The sequence below is a fragment of the Mercenaria mercenaria genome, chromosome 17 (assembly GCF_021730395.1).
Source record: "Mercenaria mercenaria strain notata chromosome 17, MADL_Memer_1, whole genome shotgun sequence".
NCBI classification, from domain to species: Eukaryota; Metazoa; Mollusca; class Bivalvia; order Venerida; family Veneridae; genus Mercenaria; species Mercenaria mercenaria.
The window spans coordinates 52,426,123-52,439,261 of record NC_069377.1 but is presented as its reverse complement, the minus strand read 5'-3'; the positions used below and the strand labels follow the sequence as shown (position 1 = coordinate 52,439,261).

General features: G+C 34.5%; 2 protein-coding genes across 2 annotated transcripts; both read right to left on the bottom strand.

Moving 5' to 3' along the window:
• Positions 1-1,931: 1,931 nt before the first annotated feature.
• LOC123536728 (uncharacterized) lies at positions 1,932-5,687 on the bottom strand. The gene is made up of 2 exons (XM_053528878.1): positions 5,530-5,687; positions 1,932-3,384 (listed from the first exon to the last, which is right to left on the bottom strand). Exons 1-2 carry the CDS (start codon positions 5,573-5,575, stop codon positions 3,017-3,019), a joined length of 414 nt encoding a protein of 137 aa, XP_053384853.1. The 5' UTR covers positions 5,576-5,687; the 3' UTR covers positions 1,932-3,016.
• A 1,191-nt stretch (positions 5,688-6,878) lies between these two features.
• Positions 6,879-10,832, bottom strand: LOC123536785 (uncharacterized). Its single transcript, XM_045320203.2, has 5 exons — positions 10,682-10,832; positions 9,762-10,288; positions 8,944-9,036; positions 8,345-8,473; positions 6,879-7,822 (listed from the first exon to the last, which is right to left on the bottom strand). Exons 1-5 carry the CDS (start codon positions 10,689-10,691, stop codon positions 7,679-7,681), a joined length of 903 nt encoding a protein of 300 aa, XP_045176138.2. The 5' UTR covers positions 10,692-10,832; the 3' UTR covers positions 6,879-7,678.
• Between the last annotated feature and the right edge of the window lie 2,307 nt (positions 10,833-13,139).

Here is a 13,139-nt window from a genome sequence, read left to right as displayed (position 1 = left end):
ATGAAAATTCTTCATAGTCGGGACATTTAAATCTGTTTTCAGATGATGCACCAAATGTTCAGAGTGAGCTTCAGGTGGCTGGTTCATCATCAAGTATAGACAGTTTTACTGCAGTATCTCTGCCTAAACTACTGGTCACCACTGTCATAAACTTGGTCTGTACTATACAGCTTCTGTAGCATCCTGACTGCAGGATGTAGTTCTAGTTTAGTTTAGTTTTGTTTATTTTTCACATCAAGACATAAGATATGCAGGTGATGACAATAGTGATACACACTATAAAACAGTGTGGTGATTCTAAATTACTGTATTTACTTTGCCATGAAAACTAAAAATAAAAAAGAAGCCTTTAATAATCTCCTCAGATCTACTGTTAAGAATTACACCACTGAGCATCATAGACTCCTATCTGCATTTAGAGTCCCCTCACCATATCCAGCCCTCCAGTCCCAGAGTTTAACATTGAAAAGCCTGTAAAGTTTTCCTTATGAACCAACATAAATTTTGTCTGTGGCATCTTTGTATGAACCTTCTATAGTTTCTTTGCTACGGATATACTTGACTGCATTTCAAGGCTGGCAGAGCTAAATACTTACACCACTTTTCATGAAATGCTTCATAGATTTACATCAAAATTGGCCATTGACCTTTTTTTAAATTTGTCTGACTGTATTGAGGGTCTGCTAGAGCTGTAAAGAGCAAAAAAAAACAAAAACAAAAACTTAAGAGCTTATTCTCCTTAAAGGCTGGCTGAACTTTTGCCACATTTTGACATTTCTAAAGTTTGTTCAGAACTATCCTTTTAAATGTTTCGGACACAAAATAAGTACTGTCTGATTTTGTTCTCATGGAACTGCCTCAACCTTGAACCAACATCACTTTTATCGGCTAGTATTCTAAGAAAGTTATTCTTCGAGGTATAAAGACACAAAGGGGACACAAAATAACTCCAGTCTGACCATTGACTTGACCTCGAACCGACATGGGCGGAAGTTTAGCTTTAGCTGGGTTTATTTCAGCTTAGTTATTGCAGAAGTTGCTTTCGCCAAGCCAGAAATTTGTTTAACGTAAGTTTGTCAGAAGTTTTCTTTCGTGGTGAATGTTATTTTACTCATTATTCCCTGCTGAATTTTACATCGGTAGTTTGGTTCTCGTCTTATCAGGAAAAGCTGATGTTCTCGATAAAATAAATTCTGTCCTGTATGATTCTGGGACAACTTGTATCATGAAATGTTTTGCCCTTTCATTATCGTAAGAGACGACTAAGACGGTCTGGGCACTTGGCTTTGCTGTATCTCTGGGATTCGAGCAGGCAGAAAAGTTTTGATTCCTAAATGAATTATGAAAAACAAATAGTTGTTCTGTTTTATGCCATAAAACCTTTACCTGACGTTGCACCGTAAAACCCAAAATTAATCAAATGTCATTTAAATACTTAAAATGCATTAGTTTTACGGGGTGTTACTGCCTGTCCAATAACATTAAACATAACCTGGGGTATTTTCACACGAATTTAAAAATATTTTACACCATAACGATTTAAAACGGTTAGCATTCTTTCTTTTTATCATTTGTATTTCCCAAATGATAGAGCGGTATATTCCGGAAATGAGAAACTAAATTACGTTGTAACAGGATCTGATGTTAATCATTTTAATGAGGATTCAGTAAAAAGGTAACTCAGCAACAAATACATCCATTTTTGAAAAATTATGTATTTATGTCAAGCGCGTAAGCTAGAATGTTTTAAACAGGTGCGACATGCTACATCAATGGTTAAGGTCACAACAGCCTGTCGAGTCAATGATACATGTTAAACAATGAAACAGTCATCGTCAAGGCAAAAGTAAAATATTAGAATCGTTGTAAATTTTGTCTTAAGAGTTTATATTCATAATCGTAGAGATGAAGTTTCAAGGAAGACTGACGCGTTTTCACTATTTTAGAGCCTTTTATTTGATTTGATTTGATATGATATGATATACAGACAGACACATAGACAGACTTTATATGATTCATATCCAACTATGATGGTATCACAACATGATCAAACAAAATTACAGAAATTCAGCATAGCATAGATGGGCAAAAACAATTATAATGATAAACAGGTAATCACATTCCTTTATATTGTAAAGACGAATGACAAGGAAAATACCAGACGAATCAGAATATAGTTAAAATAAAGTATTTCATGTGCATTTACTTGGACATATTTTTTCGATTTTGTTAAAAGCTGGTGACCAAGTTTTTCCGGCTTTAGCTCTTAATTGTAACCAAAATACCATGTTCGCAATGATGTTATTTCTAAAAAAAAAAAAAAACACTGTCCAGAGCTTCAGTGGTATCTATGTGCCGATTTTCCTGGCGCACACCCTCTTGAAACATTCATAATTTCTTCATGCTTAATGCGTGGGAAACTTTCCCCTTTACTCTGTTGTTTTATGCTGGCATTTTTTTCTTTCATATCTGTATTTATTTATTGTCTAGCTAACTTAAATATTTTACTATTGTACGTTTTGCAACTATACTACGATGTGGGCGGCGCTTACATCAACCGCAAGTGTGTTTCTTTCTACTGCTGTTTTCTAAAAACGGGTTCACACGCTTACTTTAAAACTTTAAATAGAAATGAAAGGATGAAAATAGGTTTACTTCCGTAAACAAAACAGTCGTAGCATACCATAGTAGAAGATGAATGAAAAGGTGTAGTTGTTGATGTGAAACTTAAGAACCATTGAACGCATGTCATGCGTGAAGTATGTATATTTTACAAGTCATCAATTTGTACATCTAATTTTCATTTTCATTGCTCGTAGAGGCTAAAAAGTTATAGAAGAATATTTTAAGTTTTTAAATTTGAAATTTGTCCTCACTAAATATTTGACCAGTAACAGGTTTTTGAATGATTATTTTCATTCCAGATCATCAAATTACTTAAATTCCCAGATCGTCGCATAAAGATTCTTTGTCCCAAAAAAGTCAAACAGAGCGGAAAATAAAATCCATAATATTATCAATTGACGTGAGGCAGTTCACCGTTGCCCCACCCTCTTCGGTCTTTTTCTTTCTCGTCCAGTCTCCTAATTTTCGTACTCAACCAGTCTGATAATGCCGAATTCAACTTCCGTTCCAGTACCGCACGCGCTTCAAGCACTTCTTCAAGCGTCTCCTGAGTCTTTCTTTCGTCTGCGAGTTCAACATCCTCTTGATTAATTTGGCGTTTTTTCTCAGCGAGATACCGATCCAAATCCTCCGTGAGCCTTTTCTGGTATTGTGAACTTAGGAGCTTTGTGAGTAGATGACCATTTCTGTTGTTTGTTTCAGAAAGCACTTTCTCTAAACTATTGTCAGTAATGGAACGCCTTTCTCTGCCGCTTACGACTGCAAATTCACAATAAAAACGTTTAAGGGAGAATCATGTAAAACTTCATTGAAAATGTTAGATAACAGGGCCAGGTGAGCACTAACAAAGTTACATTGCAATATGATTGGTGAAACTTTTGCCAAGACTGTAGACATATTGCTGGCAAACAGCGTTAAATGATAGTTTGTTGTTTCTTCATCCTGTAGGCCTAATGAAACGTGTCTAAAAATAAGAAACTCTGTCGGTTTCTAATTCAGAATTACCTAAACTTTTAATGAATGACATTATCAAAAGGAGAGTTTCGGAGTTTTCCATATTTGAATCTTTTTTTTCTGTAAAGATAAGCATTGCGTACAAATCAAAAGTTCTGCACTACGGGGATTTCTTCGGAACTGTTTTAAAGATTGCTTTATCGGTGTGTAGTTGCAGTTCTGATGCTTGGAAAGTTTACGCGCTGATAATTATTTTTTGTTATTCACTTGTAAACACATACAATTGTTGAAAATATGGAGAGAAGTTGGTGGTGATGTCAAGTTCGCGAATTATATCATTGTTACGGACATGACGCTGGCTACTTATGCAAGCGGATATAGTTCGATTTTTGTTGTTCCCTGATAGAACCTTTTAGACTATCATCGGGCTACAGCCACTTATATATAAGGCATTTGTGCGCTAATTTCTGTGCACATACACGAACATATTGTGTTCTCGCACACTCTAAAATTTTAGAAGTCACTGAACTTCTCATTCAATCTAATACCTAAATGCTTTGAACACAACGTTATTAAAATAACTGCGAAGTCACAAAAATATTTATTATACTAGTATACGTTTGGTTACGACAGATTTTCACGAATGCGTAAAACTTCGACAAAATGGCATGATACTCAAAAAGCGCAAACTCTCTTTTAGGAAAACTCGGGGCGAAAAAAAAATGCAACACTTTGCTGAAAGCAAACAATAATTCGGTTAAAAACAAATATGAGGACAAGTAGAGTTCAGTACTTTCGGCACCAGACTTAGCGCGTTTTCAATGCAAATACAACATACATGAGTATTAGCCTTTTAGATTTTGTGTAACATGTATGTTAAGGTACTGGACCCTTCATTACACTCGGAAATTTTCGTATAATTACGAACTCTCATATATTCCGTAAAAAATCCAGGCAATGCCGAAATCGCATAATTAGAATACGTAACTGGCCGATGATTATTACGGGTCCATTTAATACCTTAAATTGACAAAACATCTACTGCTTTTGAAATGCAGTGAGATTCAAATACATGTACCTATAATTTAACAAGAACTGTCGTTTTGTTGCTTTGTCAGTAATTCACTAAAATCACCCATAAACTTCACAATTATTTTTGTAAAAGTAAACTTAATACAGTATTCCAAATTTTGAGCACTTCTTGCACTATTTGAGAGAAAGGCGTGAAATAGTATACACTTAATGAATCGCTTGCCGGTCAATAGTCGAAACTATTTCCGAGGTCCTTTGGGAAAAGAGTTTTGACCGGCAAGTCATTCAATAAGTGTTTTATAACATGACATCAGAAATTAATTTTTGAAGTTTTTTTTTTTTTTTTTAATTTGACTTGTAAGCCCAGTAAACATGCGTTGAAGATAGACCATTAATATAATACAACCACTTCACCCTCGATTTACATTAGGAGCCATGTAATAAAAAAAAAAACATGTATCCATAATGAAAAATAAATATGTTAAATTTGCACATCAGATAATGTGGTCAGTTGATATTTACATACCGTAATTAGATATATGTTATCTAAATTAAAAGTCAGGTAAGTTCATATGTATATACAATGACTGTAAATTATGTATTTGTGAAAATGAAAAAAAAAAATCTAAAAAAGTGCTAAATAATATAATAGTGTCTCTCGTTTGTTTAAATCATAATACAGTTACCGCGATATTCAGCCAGTGGAACTACTAGGTACATTGAAAGTCTGTTCAATGTTAATTAATCGGGGTTTTTTTTTTTTCTGAGCTAAGAAATTTGTTGTAATTTTCTCCTGGTGACCACTTCCATTAATTAGAACTGGGAGCAGCAAAAGTAATGTTTAATATGAAATTTGAATTAAGCAAAACTTTTTTATTAGTTTACCTAAGAAAAAAAATTTAACATGTATTAGCTTACCGTTCAGAAATATCCAAAGAAGACAGATTTCCACCACTCTCTTCATCGTGCTCAACTTCTACATTAAATGACTTAATGTGAAATATAGGTACTCCACGTAAACATCTGCACAATATCTTTTATGTGCTATATAAGTACTCTTCGCTTTTATCCATATCAATATTCATGTGTTTGTACACAACCCTGTCGTTTCTATACAAACTCACCAGCTTGACTTGATAGAATAAAAATATTTTCTTTTTTAATCTATAGGCGCAATTTTCAAATATTAAACGTATTCATCTGCGGTTCAAAATATTATCAAAGTGATAATGAATTTTAATTATTAGGCGCAGAGTTTCGATTAAGGCTTAAATGGATCTTTTCAAAGTGGCAAATTGTCCGTGATATTTTGCTGTTAAAAGAATTAATATACAAAAAAAAATGTAACTTTAAAGAACTGCACCCCTCACAACGTTTACCGCAATACCTAAATGATGAACGGGTGGGTCGATCAAGAATCTTCGGCTTCAAGTCATGCAGTGCTTTCAGTTTCCAGAGGAATAGATGAACATGATTAATACAAAATTGTGATTTTGCGAGGCAATACCTATGCATGAAAGCTCATAAGAAACTTTGAATTTGATCAAGTCACGTCGACACTGCTGAAGCCATATATGGTGACTTCAAAGCCTACAGAACCGACGGCGACGATGGCAGTTGATTAATCTTATCCACTCGGCAACTGAGACCCTCTTAAAGATTTATGTCAGTTACGCCGTTCACCCTTTTATCTCGTTCGTACCGCATACTGTCCTTGTCTCGAGACATTGGGTTTGAAATTTTACGCGGGTCCTTACTTAGTTTTACAGAAAGCAGTATATTGCAAACGCTAACCATATCATTGGTTAAAAATTACGGTGGCACAGAGGTGACATAGATGTTTTCTTTTTATATTAATACGTGCGCACGTAATAACTAATGCGTGCGCACGTACTAGTATAAAAAACATCACCGCACATATCAGTACGTGCGCACGTACTAAAATGAAAAACATTTTCGCACGTATAAACTAATACGTGCGCACGTAATAGCTATTGCGTGCACACGTAATAAGTTACACGTGCGCAGATGTTTTTTAAACTAATACGTGCTCGCGTAGTAAGTTATACGTGTACAGAGGTTTTTTCTACTAATATGTATGCTGATGTTTTTTATACCAATATGTTTGGTGATGTTTTTTAAACTAATACGTGAACACATATTAGCTATTACGTGCGCACACAATAACTTATACGTGTGCAGATGTTGTTTTTTTCAACTTTATGTGCGGTAATGTTTTTTATACTATTACGTGCGCACGTATTAGTATAAAAACACCTGTCACCTCTATGCCACCGTAAAAAATACTTACTTCAAAGCAATTACTTTGAAAGTGATTGAGATAACAACGTACATAAACGAAAAATACATAATAAAACGTGTGCTTTTATGGAATTTATTTAACAAAAATAAAAACAATTTGATTAAAAATCCACAAAAATATATATATATATTAAAAAAAGACAAAATACAACATGAACCGGGACATGTAAACACTGAAAGCAAACTGTAATGAGTATTGTTCAAATATAACTCACAATAAATAGTTGAAATAAACACTGGATAAATATAATGAGCAAAATGGTCACAAATGAAGTAAGATTGCAATTACTGGAAGAGGTAATACTGAATACTTGGTATTCTTAAACATATTGTCACGGCATTACCGGGCGTTGAGCAAATGTATGGATTGAACGTAAAATCTAAAAAAAAACCTGCTTCTTATCCTAAAAGTATCTTGGTAGATTTGACAACCAGCATTTTAGAATGAATCTAATTCTTGCTAGAGTTATTGTCCTTTTCGGCAAGTCACAGGCACAATGTAAAATTGCATTAAATGCGGCGATGATTATCAAATAAATATGAACACAACACGTGAGATCAGTTCACTTGTAAAATCCTACGTAGTACAATCATGTACACTAAAATTGGTTCACTTTTGTCACTATATTGTAAAAAAAAATCCTATGCATTGTCCAGTTTTAAGTCCTTAATCACAACGAAGTTATCTCCCTTGAGAAATCATAATCTGTTAGTATAACGAAGATGTTCTATTTTCGGCGGCGTATCAGCAGTTTTTGAGATCTAAAAGAACGTGGCCAATAATTTCACACTGGGTTTGCAATGTCTTAAGAGTGCACATAACTTCCTCTGAATTCTTTACATTGGTTCCCGGTGCCACAGTCGGGGTGTAACTGTACAATGGTGATATCTGAAATTTAAAAAACCCACCACATTAAAATTGAATCTACTATAGTTAAAAATAACGTTTACAATATATAGACTAAAATTTGAACATATAATGTTGACTAGAAGGTATTAAAGAAAGAGCCTATAGGCAATGTCGCTGTGATTTGTACAAGAAGGTAAGCAACATAAACTTCAACTTTAACTAGACTTCAACACGAGTTAGAATCTGGGAATGTTATTATTTATTATGGCATGATATCTTATGTAATCTGCCATGTTAGGCATACAGTGAAATATAAGAAAATGTGCTGAACTGTCACACATGACAATACCCAACTTACATGACATTGATTCGTGGTTATATATATTTTACCGTCGTTGTCATATGTTATTATTATTATAATTATTATTATTATTATTTTATTTTGTTTTTGTGCGAAGTACAGCACATTCCGTAGAGAAATGCCCGTTTAAAGCCTAGAGCGGATTGTGATAGCGGATGTGTTTAGGACACATAGCTAATCAAACTAAGAACGGTACATACCAGATTGAAGATGGACCAGTCAAGTGCCCTAACAGCGTATTTTACAGTAGTATCCCCATTCAGTGTAGTTAAACCTTCCAGATGGGACATGAAGTCGTTCAGAAGCTCGTGCATTGCCTTCAACATCGGCTGCAAAGTTAGAAAAAATAAGAGATATTATTATACACTTTTAAGTATTGAAATATTCAGGAAAGTTCATCTTAAATCGAAGTAATCATTCATACAAATATACTATACATTGTAGCGAATGATTCTGCAGCCGAAAAAGTGCTGGTCTCTTCCGTCCAAGAGTCCCGAGTTCGAATCGACTAAAGCAAGCATTAGACACCGTGGTAAGACATTGGATTGGGTTTTACCGACGAATGTAGATAAATATTCAAAATACCCGCAGTTTTTTTTTTTTCGAAGTCAAACTTATATAAATTGATAGGGTTAACAATTAAATCAAAATTGGTCCCGAATAAGGCAACAGTCATATCCGTCTAAATCAATCAGTGAACAATCTGACGGTCGGAAATTATAATGAAAACACTTTAAAATGATAATATCTCATCGTTGTGTTAATATAAAATGCACTAATACGCATTTAAAATATATACCTGTATCTGAACACACTGCTGCGCATTTTCTCTAATATCTGATGGGAGCATGGGACGGGACAACACATCCACTGCACCATACGGATAACCCAGCTGGAAAAAAGTAGATATAATTATTTCAATTCGTTATTTAACATTTGTTTAAATAATGTTATTATTCATTTAAATTTGTAGCAATTTTGAAACAAGTTTGAGCCTCTTTAACTTGTTGTCCTACCCTTTCTGTCCTAAAATCTGAATAAGTGCAAGTAGAAAAAAACAACATTTGTTTTTGCATGTACTAAATATAAAGTCCACTGTGAAGAATCTGACTGACCTGATTTATTATATACTCATGTATATTTTAACTAATTTATATGTCCATTTGTAAACAAATCTTTTTATCTATCTGAGATGATCGTTTTGGTCAAAGTACTTCTTTTCACTTTTCGGCCAACATTAACAATGTAGTTTTCATTTTAACATAAAATGGAAATTCCGTTTCTAAAGGGCAAGTGGTACAGACAAATTTCGAAATATTGTAATTTTGGCGATTGTTCATTTATTAGCATAAGTTACAGTTAACAATACCGCAACATGACATTTATAAGAAATACTGCTAAACATTTTGGACGTTTAGTTGGTTATATGTAGATATTGTTTCAACTACATGTACTTCAAAATGATGTATAGCTTACAATTTTTAATTTTAATTACAACACATAAGAATCTAGAAGTAGTTAAAAAACGGACTTGGATATTCCCGAAACCATTAACCTGTCATGTATTCATTTGTTTTCTACTATTGTTTGGGTAACAATCTCTATCAAAACACCTACCTCTATGATCTGATTTTCCACTTTTGCTAAAACTGCTTTAACAGTTCTGGATGCATTATCCAGATATTCTCGGTCCAAAACTACTTCAACAGGTGCAGTTGTTTCTCCTGTTACCACACTAGAAGTTGTTATTTCATCGACAGGGACAACGGTTGATTCCTCTTTCACCGATTTTGCGGTTGTTTCTTCCGTGATAGGACCAACTGTGGTTTCATCTGGGGTTTGAGTTTCCTTAGATGTTGCGCTACGAACTCCTCTAAAATGTGAGTTGTTCGTTTCTTCTGAGGTTCTAGTCCCTGAAACAGCTGAATGTGGAAAAGTTGTGGTTCTAATATTATTGTCAGATCTTGAGGGTTTTTGTGGGAGTAGTGATACGTGGTCTTCTGACAGTGTTAGTGCTAGAAGAAGTGGTGACACAGTTTGAGATTCCGTGCTGTCTTTTCCAGTGACTTGAAATACTTTGCCTATTGGTGACGCAACCGTCAGTCCCAGTGCACACACAGTGAACGATAGCCATACTGAAAATGCTGAAAATTATAAAGAAAATATAATCAAACATTTGTTCTTGGTGAATGTAAGATTATAATCTGTATATGGTCACATCTGTAATACTTTTCTTTCCCAAATTTGCAGTGAAACGTATCAGTCAAGTGACCGTGAATATTATAAACAAAACTTTACAAACTGGAAAAAGACAGAAAAATTTACGTTTGTTGAACTTACTGTATGCTAAGGCACATGGAAACTATAATCAGACTGTTCTACTTAAAACCCTGCATTATTAAAAAATCTGCATAACAGAAAATGGGCAATATTTCTTTATGTATTAAACTAAACATAATTATAATTTGTTTTATGTTTCAAAGATACAGCTATAGGTAAGCCGGTGAACAAACTCCTTCAAATTCACGAATACTTACTTATTTTCATTTTTACAATTTCTTTTTCAAAATATATAGATGTAAATAATATATAAATAGTAAGTTTTTACTATAATACTCGTGTTATACTTTATAATGGTTGTTAGCTCAATGCTTTGATTTTGGCAGGTCAGTTTTCTCTTATAAAGGGAATCGATGGACATTCCGAATTTACTCATATTTTATATATAAGAAAGTGATAGTAGGATCCACTGTCTATATCGATTTTACCGCCAAATAGTATAATAGGAAACCATGAAAATCGTAGCAAACCGCGACCAATCAGGAGCCTGGGAAACGTTATTATGTATACAACGTCTAGTTAGCCAATGAACTTCGCTCAAATGAAAAGTAGGCGGAATGCTGAGGCCGCTGGCAGGGGGCTAAATTTATCAGTTAAAATATGTTGATAATTGAGAATTATCTTTTCAAACAAACACTTTCTTATCATTGAGGCCGGCCACGACAGGGGTCATACACTTGATGGTTCTGTATTACTATTTTGATACATAATAACTCTAACGATACTACATCAAATGCAGCTAAAGGCAAAATCGACAGTGTATATATGCTAAAAAAACTCAAGGTTATTTCATATAAATATACATGCAACAAAAATCGTTTCACGAAACGATTTTTGTTGCATGTATATTTATATGAAATAACCTTGAGTTTTTTTAGCATATATACAGTGAAAGTCTTGATCAACACAATAAATTATACTTCTTTAGTTGACAGACATTGTAAATTTGTTAAAGTAAATTGCAAACAGTAAACTGTACAGTTGCACAGAGTAAATAATATTAAGAGGTTTATCAGACTATACATAAATATTGCACAGTTTAGAGATGCAGCCAGGTACACAAAGAACTTATGCATGATTACAAGTATTGCACAGTTTAGAGATGCAGCCAGGTACAAAGTCCTTATCGCGATGACAAGTATTTCACAGTTTAGAGATGCAGCCAGGTACAAAGTCTTTATCACGATGACAAGTATTTCACAGTTTAGATGGTACAGTTTAGAGATGCAGTCAAGTACAAAGACCTTATGCATGATGACAAGTATTACACAGTTCAGAGATGCAGTCAGGTACAAAGACCTTATGCATGATGACAAGTATTGCATAGTTTAGAGATGCAGTCAGGTACAAAGACCTTATGCATGATGACAAGTATTGCACAGTTTAGAGGTGCAGCCAGGTACAAAGTCCATATCGCGAGGACAAGTATTGCACAGTTTAGAGATGCGGTCAAGTACAAAGATCTTATGCATGATGACAAGTATTGCACAGTTTAGAGATGCAGTCAGGTACAAAGACCTTATGCATGATGACAAGTATTGCACAGTTTAGATGGTACAGTCTAGAGATGCAGTCAGGTACAAAGACCTTATGCATGATGGCAAGTATTGCACATTGTTGATAGTGCACGGTGGTATATGGACTGCACATGATTGAACATTATTGTGCATTGTTGAATTGCAAAATATACACGGACTATACGTGGTGCCAAGTAAATCTGCATACCGAGATTAGAAAGTGGGTATATAGACTATATGTGATTAGAAATACCACATCTTAAATCGTGCACACGGGTACATGGAGTGTACATGATGAACATTATTGAACATTGTTGAAATGCACGATGATGAATGGACTATACATAATGAAAAGCATGCTTAATGGCATACTAAGCTTTAAAAAAATAATTCATAAATGAGCCGCGCCATGAGAAAACCAACATAGTGGCTTTGTGACCAGCATAGATCCAGACCAGCCTGCGCATCCGCGCAGTCTGGTCAGGATCCATGCTGTTCACTAAAGGTTTCTCTAATTGTAATAGGCTTTGAAAGCGAACAGCATGGATACTGACCAGACTGCGCGGATGCGCAGGCTGATCTGGATCCATGCTGGTCGCAAACCCACTATGTTGGTTTTCTCGTGGCGCGGCTCAAATAAGTCTTAGATGATAAAACATGTTGAAATTACTTAACGGATCTAGACTTACGAGGACAGCTCTGTAACAAGGAAAGTGTTGTACGAAAGTGAAAGTACAGTTGCACATTGTAGTAATTCATTCAGTATGATTGATCTTAACGTGACATTGACGAAAGGAAACTCCTCAGAGAGTATTTTAATTGTTTCTCGAGTGGGTTTCAATGACTACTTCACAATTTGACAGTTTTACAATACCAAAATTTATAGATCAGACGAGCCAGTCACTTCCGTCTGTTTTATACATATGTGAGCTTTAATATAAAGTTTTCCCCTGAGTTTTCTATGCAAACAATATTTAGGAACATATGAAATTACCTCTTTTTTTCCAGAACTATGATATTCGTTACAAAACCGATTGGTAGAATTCGCGGGAAACCATGCATAACATCAGATTCGCAGAATTTGTTTTTCTATGCATATTTACAATAATATAGTAGCTTAGCGAATTTAGATACCGGA